This window comes from Delphinapterus leucas, chromosome 10 (genome assembly GCF_059928025.1).
Source record: "Delphinapterus leucas isolate spDelLeu-1000000601 "Yukka" chromosome 10, BTC_Dleu_Yukka2, whole genome shotgun sequence".
NCBI lineage: Eukaryota > Metazoa > Chordata > Mammalia > Artiodactyla > Monodontidae > Delphinapterus > Delphinapterus leucas.
The window spans coordinates 39,182,724-39,202,689 of record NC_143138.1 but is presented as its reverse complement, the minus strand read 5'-3'; the positions used below and the strand labels follow the sequence as shown (position 1 = coordinate 39,202,689).

At 54.6% G+C, this 19,966-nt stretch overlaps 2 protein-coding genes and 1 pseudogene across 2 annotated transcripts; 2 read left to right on the top strand and 1 right to left on the bottom strand.

Annotated features, from left to right (window-relative positions):
- The first annotated feature begins 64 nt into the window (after positions 1-64).
- On the top strand, positions 65-2,774 carry RPL10A (ribosomal protein L10a). Its single transcript, XM_022581698.3, has 6 exons — positions 65-101; positions 449-523; positions 599-679; positions 1,034-1,182; positions 2,116-2,288; positions 2,571-2,774. The coding sequence occupies exons 1-6, from the start codon at positions 97-99 to the stop codon at positions 2,739-2,741; spliced, it is 654 nt and encodes a 217-aa protein (XP_022437406.1). The 5' UTR covers positions 65-96; the 3' UTR covers positions 2,742-2,774.
- Positions 2,775-7,308: 4,534 nt separating this feature from the next.
- Positions 7,309-19,937, bottom strand: TEAD3 (TEA domain transcription factor 3). The gene is made up of 12 exons (XM_022581701.3): positions 19,756-19,937; positions 17,648-17,712; positions 13,350-13,682; positions 12,514-12,525; positions 11,467-11,604; positions 11,309-11,358; positions 10,662-10,723; positions 9,912-10,045; positions 9,567-9,740; positions 9,237-9,377; positions 9,006-9,158; positions 7,309-8,807 (listed from the first exon to the last, which is right to left on the bottom strand). The coding sequence occupies exons 1-12, from the start codon at positions 19,760-19,762 to the stop codon at positions 8,694-8,696; spliced, it is 1,383 nt and encodes a 460-aa protein (XP_022437409.1). The 5' UTR covers positions 19,763-19,937; the 3' UTR covers positions 7,309-8,693.
- LOC111178724 (ATP synthase F(0) complex subunit f, mitochondrial pseudogene) lies at positions 13,593-14,719 on the top strand (annotated as a pseudogene).
- Positions 19,938-19,966: the final 29 nt, after the last annotated feature.

Here is a 19,966-nt window from a genome sequence, read left to right as displayed (position 1 = left end):
CGCGGGAACAAGGCATCTCTCGCGATAACCAGGTCCTATTTGAGCGCGTGCGCGAACTGAGTTCTCTCTTTTCCGGTTATCGCGGCGCCAGGAGCTATGAGGTTAGTGGCGCTTAGAGTGATATCCGTACTCATCCGCGCCTCCGGGCGCCCCCGTGGGGAGGGAGACACTACGGGCGGAATCGGGGGTCCTTGCTTATGCTTCGTAGCGGGGCATTTTTGCCAGGTTTCGGCCTACGGGCCTGGCGTTGGAGTTCGCGTGCCAAGGCCGGCCGCCAGTATTGCCCCTCTTCCCCGGGGTTTGCATCTGGTCCAGATTGCCTCACTTGGCGTCCGCAATACCCGGGGAGTATTCCGTGGACCATCCCCGAGCCTGAGCCTTCTGACACTCCAACGGATTGGTCCACTGCTCGCTGGTCCTGAGCGCTCGTCTTGTTTTCTTCTTGCAGCAGCAAAGTCTCCCGAGACACCCTCTACGAGGCAGTGCGGGAAGTCCTGCACGGGAACCAGCGCAAGCGCCGGAAGTAAGCGCGGACTTCCGCGGAGGGCTGCTTTGGGAAGCCGCGGACGGTCCGGTAACTTTGTTACGCTCTTTTAAGGTTTTTGGAGACGGTGGAGCTTCAGATAAGCCTGAAGAACTATGACCCTCAGAAGGACAAACGCTTCTCGGGCACCGTCAGGTTGGCACCGTTCTAATCTCACCCAGCCCTCAGTGTCCCCATGCCTGTCTCCTCCCTTCAGGCTCCTGTTGAGCCCGAGGCGGCCAGGCACGTGTGGCACTGAAGTGCCCGGGTAGTGCAGACCCCCTGCTCCGGGCAGGCGTGGCTGGACGGACCCCCACCCTGGGTCTTAAAACAAGAGGGGAGGCGTGGGGAGGCCTTGGCTGAGCCCGCCGGCTGGTTTGAGAAGCCAGACTAGCTGTTGGTGAATGCGGACGCTCTGGGTAAGGCTCAGTACTGCAGCGGTCCCAGACCCCTTCACCTGCCCTTGGGACCCAGGGCTGGGTGTGACCTATACTGTCCCCCAAAATGCAGGCTTAAGTCCACTCCCCGCCCCAAGTTTTCCGTGTGTGTTCTGGGGGACCAGCAGCATTGTGATGAGGCCAAGGCTGTGGATATCCCCCACATGGACATCGAGGCCCTGAAGAAACTCAACAAGAATAAGAAACTGGTCAAGAAGCTGGGTGAGTGTGCCTGGTGTGGTTCTTCCCCGGCCGGCCACCCACCCACCGTGGTGTGGTTTTGTATGTGGGGTAGGGTGGAGGCAGTTCTCACTGGAGTGGTAGAACAGGAGTATTTCTGCCACTTGGATTTTAAAGTGATGATGGGGTAGAGTCAGGACAGAAAGGATCTGCTGTGGTTGGTTAACTTGACTGGTATTTTTTAGCCACGTGAAAATTCTATTTTGCTTTGAGGATTGGATTTAATAAGGGAAGAAAGCCAGGCAGTGGTTCTTTTCTAAGCAAGCGAGAACTGTCACATTGATAGGTCGCGTGTTGGTACATTCTGAATTGAAATTTCTACTTAAAACTCCCATATTTCATTTTAACCTTTAGGCTATGTGATTTGAGCATTTTACAGATAAACAGGTAACCCAGTTGTGTAGCTAAAAAGGCAGGATTTGAAACCAGGCAGACTTAACTAGCGTGAGCATTTTCATTGCAAGATGGGTTGTGAGCCAGCCTGGACTTCTACCGGGTTTCATGTGAATGTTGGGCCAGTAAAAGTCCAGAGGATGGAGATAATACTGGAATGGGGAGAGGATTAAAAAGACTCGGTAGCTGGGCTTCCCTGGTGGCGCAGTGGTTGAGAGTCCGCTTGCCGATGCAGGGGACACGGGTTCATGCCCCAGTCCGGGAAAATTCCACATGCCGCGGAGCGGCTAGGCCCGTGAGCCATGGCTGCTGAGCCTGTGCGTCCGGAGCCTGTGCTCTGCAACGGGAGAGGCCACAACAGTGAGAGGCCCGCGTACCAAAAAAAAAAAAAAAAAAAAATTAAGACTCAGTAGCTGGGGAACAGGTAGAGTGCTGGTTAGAGGCCACTTTTGCGGTTGTCTCATAGCCCTGTTTAGAGGTGTCTTCAGGGGCCAGGTCCTAACGGCTTCCTCTCTTTACCAGCCAAGAAGTATGATGCCTTTTTGGCTTCAGAGTCTCTGATCAAGCAGATCCCACGAATCCTGGGCCCAGGCCTGAATAAGGCTGGCAAGTTCCCTTCCTTGCTGACCCACAATGAGAACATGGTGGCCAAAGTTGATGAAGTGAAGTCCACAATCAAGTTCCAGATGAAGAAGGTGAGAAGGTCTAGCCAGTTGCATAGGTTGAACAGTGGTGAAGTTGACCCACGTTCTCCAAGTGGGAGCTCTGGTTTGCATTTCTGTGGATACTTAGGACTTGTGACAGTCACCTAACAGGATTGAAGCTTTTCAAATAACTCTGGTCTTGGTCTGGGGCCAGAGCACTGCTCATTAGGTCACTGGAGGTCATAGGGATGGGCCATCTGGCTCGTAGCCGGGCCCAGTCCACATTTTCTTGGATCTCGCCACCAACCTGATGTGACCTTCCTCTCCCCACAGGTGCTGTGTCTGGCAGTGGCTGTTGGCCACGTGAAGATGACAGATGATGAGCTTGTGTACAACATCCACTTAGCCGTCAACTTCCTGGTGTCGCTGCTCAAGAAAAATTGGCAGAACGTTCGGGCTTTGTACATTAAGAGCACCATGGGCAAGCCCCAGCGCCTGTACTAAGGCACAGCTTAATAAACCCTACTCCCACCATTACCACCGTCTCCTGTGGCTTTGGGAAGGGGGTACGGTGCTTTGTGAGCTGACCTGGCATGCCACAGCACTGCACTGCTGAGCCAGTGATGGGTAGTCATTTACTGCAGACAAGGCAGGGCATTCTTTCCGCCCTCAGAAACATGGAGTCTTATTAAGATCTCCTGGATACTAATAGGGCTGCTAATCAGGGCTGAAGTTTTTCAAATAACCCTGAGAAGAGCAGATCGGGGCCATTACCCCAGCCTGTACTGCTGCTGCCTGTTACTAGTGGAAAGGGGGGGTTAGAACCTTCACATGGAAGACACTGACTTGGCCTTTCCTTGGCAGCATGCTTAACCTATGGCCGGTATGCCAGCAGTTCTTAACATGGGCTTTTTGTTTGGAGGGCTTTTTGATCCCTTGAAATCATTTGGGGTCTTGGTCTGCAGGAATCCCCAAGTAGTTACAAATGGAGATTGGGGTTTGGTGAGCCTGGGATTGGCTTCCTAGATGCTTCTGATTAGAGTGGTCCACATACCCTGAGAAACTGGTCTAGTATTTGCTTTCTTGACCCACAAATTGCATACCCTTATGTTTGGGGGTAGTGATTTACTAGGTAAGATATTTAGGAAGAAAAATGAGAAGACCTGATAATACTCTGATTTAGGGACCCTGTTGTCTAGGGGAGTTTGGTAAATGGGTGGAATCTGCCTGTGGAAACTTGTAGGCCCCCTCCCTGGCCTGAGGAACTTCCTGTTGCCGTTCTTGCCTCCAGCACCCAGCAGTGGAAAGGTGGCTCTGGTGTGGTGGGAAATACTTGTGATTTAACCTTTGACTTTATTTTTTACAATATTTTATTTGGCTGCGCCGGGTCTTAGTTGCTGTACGGTGGATCTTTAGTTGTGGCGTGAACTCTTAGTTGTGGTATGAGGGATCTGGTTGCCTGACCAGGGATCCAAGCCGGGTCCCCTGCATTGGGAGTGTGCAGAGTCTTAGTCACAGGACCACCAGGGAAGTCCCTAACCTTTGACTTTAATCGGCCTCATTTAACTTTGGTAAATAAAGGAACTAGAGCTGAAAGGCTAATCAAAGCATAAATAAAAAATGCTGCACCTTCTCAAAACAAGCTTTATCTGTATTTGAACAGTGAAGAGCACAAGGTATTCACCAAAAGAGTTGTCATTTTAGCTTTCAAGTTATAACTGTAAGTAAAGTAGCTAATCTTGTGATGAGCAGAGAATTTTGGTTCTCAAGGTGGTGATAGGCCTAACTTGCTCCAAAACCACAGTTAGGAGTAATGAAATACCTAGGCTTGTTGAACAATGTTCCCAATGGGTAAGGAGGGGGAAAAGCTGGCTGTGAAACGAGTTAGGATCCAATTTTACTGAAAGAAAAAAACTTTATGCCTAGTTAAAGTGATTGGAAGCTTATATACTAATGTTGACCACATTCAAAGCTGGGAGTTTATGTGATTTAGGGGATTTTCTGAAGTTCTATGATTTTTGTAGTCAGAGAAAGGCAACAGCTCAAATAAGGCAGGAAAACTTGTGATTTGATGACTAGAGGAATCTAATATAAAAAGTAATTGACAAGTATGGGTACTTTTTTTTTTTTTTTTTTGTGGTACACAGGCCTCTCACTGTTGTGGCCTCTCCCGTTGCGGAGCGCAGGCTGCGGACACACAGGCTCAGCTGCCATGGCTCACGGGCCCAGCCGCTCCGTGGCATGTGGGATCTTCCCAAACCGGGGCATGAACCCGTGTCTCCTGCATCGGCAGGCGGACTCTCAACCACTGCACCACCAGGGAAGCCCAAGTATGAGTATATTTTATACCCTGTCTTTTACAAAGCTGAGTACAGCAAGAGAAAATAAAAGACGTGAGAACCATTAGGTGAAGGGAAACAAGCAGGTCTCGCTTGCTAAGGTGGGCCCCAGTGCACCTTTGGTGGCCAACCCTGAGAGCCATAATGATCACAGGGCCTGTGAGATAAAAGCAAACCACTTCTAGAAGCCAGGAAGACAATTGTTTGCACCAACAGCTGTGCTATCCATGAGCAGCGTCACGGTGGAGCAAGGGTTTCAGAGGAGGTTCCCATGACACTGTGCATACAATTTCTTGGGTGGAAGAAGACCAGCCAGGTGGTTGTCTGTGGGCTGAGGCCCCCCCCAGCACCCGAGTGAATCCCAGCTCTGCCACTCAGGAGCCGTGGGAGGCTGCTGAGCCGGCCTCTTAACTTCCAGAAAACTCATCTGAAAGTGCAGCTGATGGTGGTACCTACTAAAAGCATGACGGGCTTTGCGCAGTGCCAGGCACTCAGTGTTCGGTTAAACAGCAGTTGTAAAATGGCAGTTAGGTATAGCTGCAGACACGTGTGCACCAGAGCGGGCACGCCAGTCCCCGCTTGTCTGCCTTGGTTGGCTTTAGGACAGATTGAATGGAGGCCATCCCAAGGACATCTATCTCATTAATGGTGATGAGTGGGGAGAACAAGGTGCCTTCAGAATCAGTCACACCTTCTTGTTTGAAAAGAGCCAAGGATTGAAATCCTTAAAAATAGTTTTGGAAACTATAGGAATGTTTTAGAAATACTTGGGAACTTGAGTCCTACTGGATTATTGATTTGCATCACCTGAATTTAAAAATTAAACCCACTCCACTTTATAAATCTATGCCTTATGTATTGGGGCAGGAGTACTTAAAAACTAAGTCTATATTAAACCAATATGACTCACCACCTTCTGCTGGCCTGCCCAGAAGCTGTTTAGAGACGTGGTGCCTGCGCTCCAGAGGCCCATGGCACCATGATAGAGACGAAAGGAAAAAGCAGGAGGCAGAATGGGAAAGCAAAGCAAACCACGGAGAACACGTGTGGTGGCAGACTGATTCGCTTCTAAATGAGGGTTGAGCTATCTTAAACCCCAGCCTGTAGGATGATTTTAGGCTTTAGACTAAAGCTTAGTGTGCATCTGAGTTAGAATTCAGGGTTCAGATATCTGGGGAGCCCCAGTTCTCCAGCATTTGTACTAGAAGGAAATAAAGAGCCCCCATGAAACCCCAGGACTTCTCAGGCTTTGACTGTGGAATTGGCAAAATGATGGCCCACTTCCATCTTCCCTAGGGACATCAGAAACAAGAGGGGCAGGAAAGAGAACTACCGGCCTCTTCTTTGGGCCCATGTTTTCTTGGCCTTTTCTTACAGCTTTCCACAGAACCCTGGTCAGGGAGAGCCACTTCCAGGAGAGAGCCCTGGGCTTTGGGCTCACAAGACCCACCTTCTTATCCTGGTTCCTTCCCTATTTTGAGACCTCAGAACTATGTAGTTATCACCTGCCCCTGTGCCCTTGTGCCCCTGTATCTGTTACATTCGTATATGGGGGTGGGGGGTGGCCAGTGAGGAGGCCAGCCATATTTCACCTACAGTATTCTAATAGAAATCACCTGCAGGCTGTTTACTCCAGGAGCATGAGGGCAACCCACGTGATGATGATTCAAGCACCCAACACATACAATCACCTATTAGTAGAGACTGGATTTTGCATCCAGCCCTAGGCATAGCACATGGTGGGTCTTTTATAAACCATTTCCATCTCCAGGAACCCCTCCCACTTGGTTGGGGCTCCAGGCACACTCCCCATCCTGCAAGCAACAGTCTTGGGTCCCTCCAGTGCAGTGGACCAAGACAAAAGGCCGCCTGATTATTTAATAGTATACCAAGTGCCTGGGCTTAAAGTCAGAAGACCAGGTTCAAATCCTGGTGTTACCACTGACAGCTGAGTGAGAAGAGCATTTAACCTCTTCTGTTTCCCCATCTGCAAAATTGGAGGTTGGACCAGAATGATCTAGAAGATGAGATTCTAGAGTAGGGTTGCCAGATTCAGCAACTGAAAATACAGGATGCCCAGTTAAATTTGAATTTCTGATAAACAACCCATGTCCACTGAGGACACTGAGGTTTTCCCAGGCCGACAGGGGCAGGTTGGAGTCCAGCTTCACCCCACTGCCCCCCGGCTAGCAGCCATCCACTTCGGGAGCACTCACCTCCTTGAGGCTCTTTCCTCATGTGTGGAGTGAGGATGGGGTGGTGAGAACAAGTAGTAGCCACTGTGGACTGTGGGGATTTAACAGGGGGCCCATCTCAGTATTGAAGTCACCTGGGGCAAGTCACTTCATTTAAAGAGACAAGGCAACCTAAGGCTCACTTCAGTGCTCAACTCACGGCAGGAGGGGTGGGAAAAAGGTTGGAGTTGGCCAAACTTTCACAAGACCCCTAAATCCTATTTTCTTTTTCTTTTTTTTGGCCGTGCTCTTCAGCTTACAGGATCTTAATTCCCCGACCAGGGATCCAACCTGGGCTCTCGGCAGTGAAAGCGTGCAGTCCTAACCACTGGACCACCAGGGAATTTCCAAATCCTATCTATTTTGAGTGTGGGAGCGCTTGGGGCCCGCCAGCAGAGACGGAGTGGAGTGGGGTGACACACCAGGACCTGACCCACGAGGAGTGCCCACCCGAAGCTGTCCAAACCCAGAGGTATGGCACACAACTGGTCACACGACTAACCCACAAACAAATAACTTTAATTTTTTTTTTTTAAGCAGGAGCTGGGCCTTGAGGGCCCCTGCGCCAGCCTTGCGCCACATTTATGATATAACCCATCACAGCTGGATTTAAAAAATACACAACAAATATATAATATACATTATAAAACCTAGGTTGGGTTTGGAGGTGGCCTGAGCGATATGCAAACTGTGAGGACCTTCAGGAAGCTCAGGGGCGGCCGGGCGGGGGGAGGAAGGGGCACAGTACTTCATACGAAACTCATAAATACCCACGGGCAGCAGGAGGATGGGGCTGGGGGCCGAGGAGCCTGGGTATTGAGAAGGGGCTGCCGGGGAAGGGTTAACCTTCAATCCCAGAACGGGGTGTGGGGAGGTGCTGCTCCAGGCCAGAGAGACTGAGGTGGGGAAAACAGAAGGGACAGCTGCCCCCCGAGGGTTCACCACCAGACGCAAGTCGTAGGCAAGAGAAAATGCCAAACTTTTCCGCTACCCCTTGTCCCTGGGCCAGTGGCCTGCCCAGGGGCTGGGGCTTCATCCTCCCACCTGACCCTCCAGCCTGCTTCAGGCCTGGGCCTGCCCCTGGAAGCCTTCGCCCATCGGGAGGCTGCTGGGTGGCTCGGGACTGGACCTGGATCAGGCAGCTCTGAGTGCCGCACAGGAGCCCCCCATGCTCTGGAAGGAGGTGGTCTGTTCAGGCCCCCAATCCAGCCGGCTGGCCCCTCAGTGCAGACCCTCCCTCCTGCCCCCGTGGCCAGCCCCCACTCCAGGGAGGTAGCATAAACCTGGGCTCTAGGGACAGGCAGCGCCGGGGGAGGACTCCAACTCCGCCCACCCCTCCCACAGGTCCCTCCACTGAGATAGCGAGCCCCACGCTTGCCGTGCAGGGTCTGAGGATGGCACAAGGCACTTGGGGGCCTGCACGAGGCCTGGCACACAGCAGGCGCACAGAAAGTGTGGGCTCCTCTTTCTTCTTCTCAACTTGACCCCAACTCAACACTCCCCTTCTGAGGCCTCTGCACTCCGGTTCCCTTGGTCTCCATTCTGCCCTCACCCCCCCGTCACAGTCCCGTGAGGGGCCAGCGGCCATGGGTGCCTGGGCTCAAAGGCGTCCTCCCAGTCTTTCGAGGCTGGGCAGAGCTGGGTACGGAGGTCAGCGTAACGGCCAGGCTGCCCCTCCGCCGAGCTCTCCTCTCTTCTCCCTCAGCTAAAGCGCACAACAGCGGCAGGGAGTGTGTGTGCAGGGCAGATGGGGAGGCCTCCTGGGTCCTGGGCCTGAGGCCTGGCAGGTGGATGAGTCCTCAATCCTGGACCCCTAGGGGTGCCAGGCAGGTGTGTGGAGAAGATGCTCGTCCTGGATTGTGGTGGTGGGGGCGGAGGGCACCCTAGTCTTTGACGAGTTTGTAGACGTGGTGCTGGGCCCCGTGCTCGCTGGTGGAGACTTCAAAGACGAAAGCAATGACGAGCAAGGTCTCCTGGGAGTCCCGGCTCGTGACCACCTGGGGGCCGGGTAGGAAGATGCGGGAGGTCAGGTGGCACAGGGCCATGGGGTGTGCAGGCTGAGCAGAGGCTTCTCCTTTCTGGGGCTCGGTCTCCTCCTCTGAGGAATGGGTCTGGCCACCCCTGCTTCGAGGCCCCTGTGCCTGGGGTGCTCCCATGACCCCCCACGCCGCCCTCTCCCCCCACCGCCTCCACACCTGCAGGATGGTGAAGTTCTCCAGGACGCTGTTCATCATATACTTTTCGGGCAGGTGCTTGAGCTTGTGGATGAAGTTGATCATGTACTCGCACATGGGCGAGCGGTGGATGCGGTACACGAAGCGCCCGTTCTCCAGCCTGGCGTACTCGGTCTGCGGGAGCCGGGGTCAGGCGTCGCTCGGCTGGCCCGCCCCCAGCCCCCTCCCCCCGCCCCCCGGGCCCCCACTCACCTCCACCTTCTCCACCACCTGCTTGCCAAAGGAGCACACCTTGGTGGAGACGCTGATGGTCATGCTGTCGGCCGAGCTGTACTGGGAGCTGACCCCGTAGAAGGCGCCCGGGCCCTCCTGGATGGTGCTGTTGAGGTCGGCCTGGAGGAGGGGGCGGGGCGGCCTAAGGTGCTGTCCGAGGCCCAGGGAGGCATCCCGCCCTGGGGCTGGGGGCATACATAGCCCGCACAGTGCCCACAGGGCCGGGGAGAGGGGGTCGGTAGGGTAGGCCTGGGTGCATCGCACATCTGGGGGGACCCTTGGGAGCAGAGAGGGACCAGGGCAGCTCACCCAGAACTTGACGAGGAAGAAGGCGTTAGGGGGCCCCTTCTCATAGAGCTCCTTCAGGCCACCCTTCTTCTCTGGAAACTTGTCGTAGATCTGACGCACATCCACTGCCTCCAGGGGCGGGTCTGAGAAGGCGGGATTCGTCTGGCCGATGTGCACAAACAGGTGTTTGCTGTACTGTGGGGAGGGCCCAGTACAGGGTCAGGAGAGCTCGAGAGAGTGCAGGCCCAGGGGGAGCGGGTGGGGGGGGGGGCTGCAAGGGAACAGACCTGCCCTATGGCCTCCCAACCCCGTGACCCTGAGCTGTGGCCCTGGACCGCACAGACCCTGCCCCACCCCCTACGTTACCGTGTCAGGGTCGCGCTGCACCTCCATGAAGGCGGAATATTCGAGGAGCCGCAGCCGGGAGGAGGCGATGGTGCGGTCCTGCCACACAGGCACAGAGGCAGCAGCTGAGGGGAGCGGGGCCAGGGGCTCATAACCTGGGAGGACGAGACGGACCCTCGTCTGCACGGGCGGGTGTGTGGCTACACACAGAGCCGCTCCCCACCCCCGCACAGAGCCTGTGTGCGAGCTGGAGAATGGTGCCCCTTTTGGACGGGAACACAGGCTGGATTTTGACTCCCCTGCCAGGTGTCCTTGTGCAGTGCACAGCCTGCAGCACCGTGTGTGGTGGCCCTAGTAATGTACATCAGTGGATTTTCCCTCATGTCACCATTAATGTGTGTCCAAACAGAAAATATAGACAAGTGAAAAACGTAAAAATAAAAATTACCCAGAATCCTAACTCCTAATGAAAGTAAAACTCTGAAGATTTCGGTGTATTTCCCTTGAAGGAATTATATATACATACACATATCAATGTGACACCTTTGGTGGTGTGTACTTGTAGCAGAGTTGTGGAAGCAACATTGTAAAAGGTAAGGGGGCTATTCCTGGCCTGTCCCAATCCCCTACAGATGCCAGCCACTCCTCCCTCCCAGCCCGCGCGCATGTACACGCGCACGCGCACACACAAGTCTGGCCCCAGCTCTTCTGAGCAGAGGTGCAGCTGCTGAGGGAGGGAGAGGTGGTGGCTGCCTTGTGCAGGGAACTTACTGCTGAGCGGCGGCGGCAGGGGTGGCTGGACGGGGTAGGCTGGCTGTGCAAAGGGCTTGATGCTGCAGACAGGAGCATGGGCTGGTTAGAGGGTCACCCCTTCCCCACTTTCCGCCTGGCCCAGTCACGTGGGTCTCATCTGGGATCCCACATAGGAAGCCACCAGGCCTTCCTGTGGAGGCCCAGAAATACATGCTGACCAGCTAACTCGCGAGCTTTTTGTTTTCTTCACGTTTTAACTTTATGAAGTCTGCCTGCATCTCACAACTGATGTGCACATTTAATGCAGCATTTCAAACCCACCCTGCAGAGCTGTTCATTAAACTGAGGGCGTGTCTTAGGAAGAAAGTCATCTTAGAGTTGAAGGAGCTGAGAATACTTGACTACCTGACTTGTTGAATGAAAGACTGACTCAGAGATTAACTGAGTGAAAAATAATTGTAAGATGGATGACAAGTGGTTGATGAATGAACAAACACATGAATGAACAGACAGATGCATTAGCTCTCTTAACTGGCACTCTCCAACCCTCTATTTTTGAACGAAGACTTTCCTCAGCTGCTGCTGGAACCCAGATGGGAGGGGAAGTCCAGAGTGGCTGCCAGGGGAAAGAAGAGGGTGTGGGAAGGAAATGCCACCATACTCACTCCTGAGAGGGTCCAGGCTGCTGTCCCAGGAGAGGGGGGCTGCTCCAGAACTGCAGAGATGGGAAGAAGCCCAGGGTGCCTCAGTATCCAGGACCCCAACCCCGGCCCACCCTAAAGGCACTCCTTCACCCCAGTCCCACTTCCCAGGACCCCTGTACCCGAGAGGAAGTGGAGAAGACGGCCTGGGGCAGAGGGGAGGGTGGGCTGAACTTGTTCTGTAGGACGCTGGCTGAGACAATCTGGGCAGAGGACATGGACGCCATACTCTGGAGGGCTTTGTCCTTGGAGACCTGGTCCTGAGGAGGGGAGAAGCCTTGTGAGGCCCAGGCCAGGCCAGAGACAAGACAGGGGCTTGCCTCAGGGGCCTCCCCCCAGGCCCTGTCTCCTAAGTGTACATCACCCCTCTGATCACAATCCACAATAAGAAATTATTTTACTCCATAACCCAGTATAAGCCAAAACAGTTCTCCTTATTTTGCTTATTTTGTGTGTCACACACTCTCATATTTTCTATTTCATCAGTGATTCTCAAAGTATGGTCCACGGACCAGCAGCACCAGCATCACCTGGAAGCTTGTTAGAAATCAAATTCTCAGGCCCTAGTCCAGACCTACTGAATCTGAAACTCTGAGGGTGAGGCCGACAAATCCGACTTCATAAGCCCTCCAGGTGATTCTGATGCATGCGAAAGTTTGAGAACCACTATAATCCATTTTTTCAAAGATTTATTATTTATTTATTTTTGTTTATTTTCGGCCGCATCAGGTCTTTAGTTGTGGCACACAGGCTTCCCTCTAGTTGTGGCGCGTGGGTTTTCTCTTCTTTAGTTGTGGTGCATGGGCTCCAGAGCGTGTGCGCTCTATAGTTGTGATGTGCGGGCTCCAGAGTGCGCGGGCTCTGTAATTTGCGGCACACGGGCTCTCTAGTTGAGGCGTGCGAGCTCAGTAGTTGTTGCGCGTGGGCTTAGTTGCCCCGCAGCATGTGGGATCTTAGTTCCCTGACCATGGATCGAACCCACGTCCCCTGCACTATAAGGCAGATTCTTTACCACTGGACCGCCAGGGAAGTCCCTATAATGCATTTTTTAAAAAATGCTGTTTGCAAGCCTATTACATTGATTTCACAATCCATAATTTGAAAATCCTATATTAGGTGCTCTCCCCTCCATTGCCCCCCACCCCCCGGGGAGGGGCAGTGCTACTTACCAGGTTCATGGCCTGTGGAAGAGAAGGAGAATGGATTAGAAGAGACACAGAGGAGGGCCAGATGGGATGGAGGGACATGTCATTTCATCATCCTCCTCTCAATGCCCACCTGGCTCTCAGTTCCTGAGGAGCGCAGGGAAGCTCAGAGGTAGCTGTGGACCCTCCCCCAGCCCCACTGCCACCTAGAGGGAGTGCGTGCCAGCTGGGGGTGCCCTGGAAAGGGTAGGATGAGGGCAGAGGGGCTGGAGATCCAGATGGTGGACCAAGCTGGGGCCCCTTGGGTCTGTCCACGTGTACTGCACTATAGGCGTGGGGACTGGGGCGGGAGGCCCAGTCTGCTGGGCATTTGTGGGCAGGGAGAAGAAGATGCAGCCTACAGGGGCCTTGACCTGGGCCAGGGCCATGAACCCAAGGCTCTGAGATCCTCAGCCACAGAGCAGCCAGGATTGAGCGTCCAACAAGGAATGGCCATGCCCGCCAGTCCCCACCAGTGTCTCCTCCCTGCCCACCTGGAGTCCCCATGCAATGAGCAAGCAGCAGTTAGGAGGAAGGAGAAAAGGAAAATGGAGAAGAAGAGAGGTGGGCCTTAGTGGCCCCCAGGTGGTCTTCCTCTCCCTCGCTGTAGGGCTGGCTGTCCCCTTGGGTTCCTGCTTACTCTCCAGGGGCTCTGACCCTGTGTAGCCTGAAGTGGCAAATGGGCTTCTTCTGCTGCTTGTCTTTCTGAGACCCCCCTGCTGCCCCCCATAGCTCCTCAGCCCCTTCCCTGTCCCGGGCTGGGGTCAGAGAGCAGCATCAGGCCTGGGCAGGGCCAGGCCAAGTGGCAGGGGACCCCATACCTTCAGCTTGGACTGAATCTCCCGAGATTTCCGCCTGGCTAGAACCTGCAAGTGGCTAGAGACCTGTAGAGAGAGAGAGAGAGAGAGAGAAAGAGAAAAAGAACAGAAAGAACAGAAGAGGCAAGAACAGAGTTTCAGCCAGAAAAGAGGCACAGTGGGGCCAGAGAGCCAGCCAAGGCAGAGGCCTGAGCCGTGCAGAGAAAGTGGTAGAGGCGCCGTGAGTGAGAGGCCGAGGAAGGGCTGGAGGCCCCAGTCAGGCGCCCAACGTACCTTGATGCCAACCTGGTACTCCCGCACCTTCTTCCGAGCTAGAACCTGTATGTGGCTGGACACCTAGGGGCCGCCCCGCGCCCAGCCAGAGAGGAAAACACAGACAGTGAGGAGGCATAGCACAGGGTAGCCACGGGCAAGGAGCATCCCAGCCCTCATCTCTGGGACCAAATGTAAGAGGGGCAACCGTGGGGCCCCTGTGGGCAGACACACCTTGGCCCTGCCAATTCTGCTCTCTTTTGGCTCTGTCTTGATCAAGGGCCTACCGTGGATTTCAGGAGCACCATATACAGTTGTACAGGTTGTTCACTGCATAAGCGCACCTGGCCCAGTGAGGGCTAAAATCCAGCCCAAGCTCTGCTGGCCAAGCTATGTGCCTTGGTGCACGACTGCATCTAAAGTGGAGGAAGAGAGACCCAGGAATCCAAAATGGCATCAGTCATACCACTGAAGGAAGAGAAGCTCCTGGATGTCAAAATAGGGGAGCTGCCAAGCTGGATACTGACGCAGGATTTCACCCCTAATGGCATTGCTGGAGCATTTCAAAGAGGTTACTACCAGTATTACAATAAGTATGTCAGTGTGAAGAAAGGGAGCTTCACTGGGCTTTCTACGGTGTTGGCAGCTTACATGCTTTTCAACTACTGCTGTTCTTACAAGGAGTTCGAACACGAGTGGCCACGCAAGTACCACTGAAGAGGGCCCGGTGTGGAGGGCACACTCTGCATTCCTGACCTTTGCCCAGCAGCCCTGAATCCTTTCATATCCTAATTGAGAATTAACACCCAATAAAAGATGACTGGTAAACAACAGAGGAAGAGCATCTTTGTATTCTTCCAAAAAGGGGTGACTTTTTCTCACTGGTATCCTCAGAGGAGACACTTTTTTTTCTAATTGGCATCACAGAGGCTAGCCATGGCCATAATGCTCCTGCTGGCCACCAGATTATACATCAAGCCCAAAATCCTTTACAAAAGGTCTCCCCTGTACCACTGCCTAAATCCTCCCGAGAACCCCACCAGCTTGCCGGCCTATGAAACCTGGCCTGGTCTGACTCCTGCTTTGTTCATGCAGCTTCCTCCCCCAGTACACATTCCTTCTCCTCGGACTAATACATGGCAGTGTACACTATCTCTATGCACACAGTATGTGCTTTTAACTGCATTTCTTCTCCAGCCCCTCCTCCCTGAAGCCTCCCTCTCCTGGCAGACCTGAGCTAGTCACGGTCTGGATGTGTGCGCCCTGGGCTTGCACAACAGACCTTGGCATTGTCAAGGATCTGGCCCTCAGCCTCAGAGAACCTAAGTGTCACTGTTTTCCCCATGAAACAAGCGCGAGGGAACAGGTGGATCCTCTAAGCTGCTTCACACTTTCATTATCAGCAATTGCTGTTGGCTTTCTTTGCAAGTTGTTTTTATCTCCATAAAGAAACAGTTTCTTTTCTTTTTAATCATGGACTAAAAGTTACTATGTACGCGATGCTAGGCAGCCCCCTGCTACTTGGTTAGAACCTAGGCGGGTGCTTCTCATGCCATCTCATGGTGCCTAGGATTCAGACCTATGTCTGGCAAGATTCCCGATCACGTCACATCATGACAATAACTGACGTTTACCAAGCACAGCTACTATTGTTCCCAGCACTTTACATGTACCAACTCCTCTGACCTTTACAGCAATGCTAAGAAGTCGGTACTAATATTATTCCCAGTTTACAGATGATGAAACCAAAGCACAGAGAGGTTAAGCAACTTATCCAAGGTCACACAGATGAACCCAGGTGGCCTGACTCCACAGCCCACTTGGCCACCACCAGTATACCCTTAGCCCAGAGGACTATCTCCAACTGGTCAACTCTGTGACAGCTGAAAGTCACATGGGACTTAATCCTAATGTAATATTTAGCTGCGTTTTCAATAGGGAGGCACTGTACTTGCTATTAATTGCTGTATGTAGCTGTAAAAAAAAAATGAAAATGGCATTTTTTTTCAACAGAGAGTAAAATGAAAACAACCAAAAAACCGTGCATGTCAGCGGGTTGCTCTTTGCGACACATAAAGACATGCCTTGCTCTCACAACCATAGGAAGGAACCCCCTTTAAGGAGATATCAGACATCAGAGTTCTAATACAGAATAAAGTTAGAGGAGTGCCACCCTTGCAAAATGACAAAGGCCAGAGGTTTTTAAAATCCTGAGCTTGCCGACAGCTCATTTGTAAAATGTTAACGTACAGCCAGCCTTCTCGGGATACCTGGCCAGGAGCAGGTATGATGCCGGACCCAGAATTAAGAGGCTCTGCTACCCTCCCTGGGCCTCGCTTAAAGATCCCTGGGCCCCTTCCAACTCTGACAAACAGGTTCCTATGAACATGTCTTTTGGGTGAAGCAGGACACGCTGGGACAGTGCCCTCCTCCTGTGCGTGGGATGGCTTTCTGTTTATAACTACAGTAATAATAATAGCAACAGCAGCGGCACATTCTTATACAAATACACTCTGTTCTACATATCAACTATTGAATGGCTGAGGAACAGAGGCTGGAGATGAGGCACCCCCCCCCCCCACCGCCGCAGGTATAGGAGCAAGGTATTTGAACCCCGGGGCTGATCAGCCAGTATTCCTCCTGTGGCCCCAGGCTCCAGGGAACTGGGCCCTTGTCCGTCCAGTTCCTCGCAGGATCCCTTGTACCGAGAACATAGCAGTAGCTCAATGATTTGCTAAGTGAATAAATGCTGTACAACATGAACTGGCCCAGGGAGAGTGGTTAATAAAGGCCTGAACAACGAGGGAGCATTTCTACTCCCGCACTGGGTGTGTGGACCCAGAACCTTCCTTTGAGACAGTGAGGATCTCAGGGGTGGGTGCAAGGCTCAAACCCCAACCAAAGAGGGAGGTTTGGGGGGCTGAGGGCCAGAGCTGGCCTCGGTTCTCCAGGTCCCTGCCTAGAGCCTGCCTCTCTCCCGCCACCCAATCATCTCCCAAATCACCAGTTTCTTCCATCCCTACCACCACTACCCTCACCATTGCCGCTGCCCAGGCCACCGCTGCTGACCTAGGTCCCTGCCTTGGCCTGGTCCTCTCTATCCACTGCCTTGGGTGTTCCGGAGACAAGATGCCTTGACAGTTGCCACGCGCCACACCCTCATCTATTCCCTTCCATGGCCCCCAGTTGCCCCCAGGGAAACCTGTCCCTCTGGCCTCCAGCTCAATCTCTTACAGCCCTCGGCTTTTCCCACCCCTCCCTCCACACACCACACTGCTAACGGAAGGCTCTTTCCTGCCCAGTGGGTTGAATCCTGGATCCACCACCTACCCGCAGAGTGACCTTAGGAAGTTACTTAACTTCCCTGTGCCTCGGTTTCCTCACCTGTAAAATGGAGATAATTACTGTACCTACTTCATAAGGTTGCTATGAGGACTAAATAAATTAATACAAAGTCAGCTCTGAATGGGCTTACAATTACTATTTGTATAGCCAACTTCCTCAGCCTGGAAGAATCCTCTCCCTTTTTCCTGCCTGGCTAAATCCTCTTCCTTCTTAAAAATACATCTTGAGTGTCATCTCCTCCAGGAAGCCTTCCTAGCCCTCCCCCCTCCCTTCCCCTCCCTGGTCCGGGTTCAATGCTTGTCTGACAGTACATGCTCCGATCTCAGCCATGCTGCCCTGCTCTGCCCTCACCTGTCCAACTGCCTGTCTCCCTGACTGGTCAGCGAGCCACTCAGGGCAGTGACATGCAGCTGCCACAGTTGCCCACTGGGGCGTATCTGTGGTCGCTGGATCACAGGTCTGGGATGGGGGTCAGAAAGGACAGTGGGGACTTCCCTGGCGGTGCAGTGGTGAAGACTCCTCGCTCCCAATGCAGGTGGCATGGGTTCAAGCCCCGGTCAGGGAGCTAGGGGAGTGGGCTGGGCAAGGGGGCAGCTCTGAGGAGGCAGGCAGGGCAATGGGATAGCTTGGCCTGGGAGGGACTGACAGAGGCAGGGGAGAGAGTGTGTGCGGGCAGAGGGGCCGCAGCATAAATTATCTTTTACCTGTTTTCTTGTCCGAGTCTTTCCCGTCCTCAATTTAATATACCGTGCGATCAACTCATTTCGGCCTAGATTGGGGTGAGAGGAAAAAATGGGGAGTGGTCAAAGGGGACCCCTGGTGGCTGGAGACCCCCCACCAGCTGGAAATACACCAGGCCCCTCCCACACACGCTGCTCTTGTTTTCTCTCCCCACTCTCTTCGCTCCACCCCACCTAAGGGGCACAAGCGGGGTGGGTGAAGGATGATGGGGAAGTCCCAGAGCTCCCCCCACCGCCTCCAGGACCTGGGGGGCTGCTGTTGGGGGAGGGGCAGCAGAGCAGGAGGTGGAACAATGTCAGGCGGCTTGACAGGTTTCCCTGCGAGACAGACAGGGGCAGGTGTGGCCGAAGGGCTGCAGGACAGCTGGGCCCCTCACTCCCAGCCCCCCGCAGTGCTTCCTTCCTCTCCGTGCTGTCACCAGCTCCAAACCTCCGAGGGTAAGGGCTCGTGTGTGCGTGTGTGTGTGTGTGTGTGTATGTGTGTGTGTGTGTGTGTGTGTGAGAGAGAGAGAGAGAGAGAGAGAGACATATGTCTGGGCATGCATACCTGTGTGTGTCTGTAAGAACTCTGGCCTGGGTTCCTGTCCTAGCTGTCCTTGCCACCAGGAGACCCTGGACAAGTCCCTGCCCTTCTCTGGTGAAACGGGCAGGAAAGACCAGATGGTCTCCAACACGTCTCCTACGCTGACAGCCTGGGTCAAGATGTGTCACTGAGCATGTCACTGTGTCCTTGAACCTGTCACCCCCATGTCACTGGTTACCAGTGTCTGTCCCTCCCTGTGAGAGAGTGCAGCCCGTCAGACTTGGGGTGGGGGGCTCTGCTCAGCACCAGGGACCCTCTGGGGGCCCAGAGGCTGGCCGGCATCCAGGGGGCTTGGCCCTTTAAAGGGGGTGCTTGGGACGCACGGTGAAGCATGTCTCAGCATCCTCAGCGTGCAGGCTTCTTACCCCCAAATTCAGGGCCCCTGCCCCCCAACCCCATAGCCTCCCCAGAAGGACCGCATTCTCCAGATTCCTCTTCCATGACGGAACTGGCCCCACGGCTCCTCCCTTCCTGCCTGCCCCTCTCCACCCCACTCCCTCCGCCCTGTCTAAAAATACCCTGTGGGGCTGCCCCAGCCGTCTGGGAGGGAGCAGTGGGGGCAGGCGGCCCCCGCCCTATAGAAGGTGCCCTGGAACATCTGCCTGCCCCGTGAGTGGGGCTCTGGGGCTGGGGGTGGGCGTGGCACGGTGGTGGGGCAGGGGACACGGGGCAGCCCAGCCGGTGCTGGACACTGGGAGGGGACAGGCTGAGGGCCTGCCTCACCCAGCCATAGGCTGTCAGGGCGGGTTGGAGGGAGCTGGCAAGGAGTCAGGCCCCAAAGGGTTGAGTTATCCCAAAAATGCAGCCCTGGGAGAGCCCTCTCAGGGCTGGACCAGGGTGGATGCTCCCTTCTGGAGGCAGGAGGTGGGCAAGGTGGCAAAGAGAGGGGCCAGGAGAGCAGCAGACTTGGGAGGGGGTGTGAGGAGTGAGGGAGTCCCCTTGTCTCTCCAGCGCCCTTCCCCATGCAAGCCCTGTCACACTGTGGGCCTCCCACCACTCCGCAGCCCCCTCTCCACGCCTCCCGTTCTCTGGAGGGAACTCGCCAGTGGGAAACACTGTTCTTTGCTGGGATCCCATCCCAGGTCTCACCCCTCGGGCTCCCCCACGTCCTCCCAGGAGAGGGACCCTCTCCTGGGCCCAGCCTGGAACACACCGGATTGACCCAGTTTCCCGGGCCCACTGAGTCACCCCGAAACCTCCAGGCTGGCCGGGGCGAGGAGAGGAGGGGCAGTCGGGGGTGGGGTCGGGGGCGGGAGTGGTGTGGCATGTGGGCTGCGCTCAGGTGTAGGGGGCAAACCTGGCCTGTTTATGAGGAGGATCCAGACACACAGGCTTGCACGCCCAGACCCGCCCGCCCTCAGAGGGCTGGCGGCCTCCAGGACTTCGCCAAACCGGTTGGGTGAGGGGGCAGAGAGCAGAGGGAGGGGTGAGGAGGGCTGGACCGCCTCCCCAAGTCCAGTCCAGGGTCCCTGTGCCTCCCCACACGCACCGTACATCTTGCCCTCGTCCGACAGGATGATCTTGCGACGGCCACAGGGTGGGTAGATGGCCAGGGCCTCCTGGAAGCTCTGCTCGATGTCCGGGCTCCACACGCCCTCCGCATCGTTGTCCAGCCCCTTGTCCAGGCCCTCGGGCCCATCCTCCCGGGCCTCCCCGGGGCTGCTGCTGGCATTCCAGCTGTTGGACGCTATTGTGCTGGT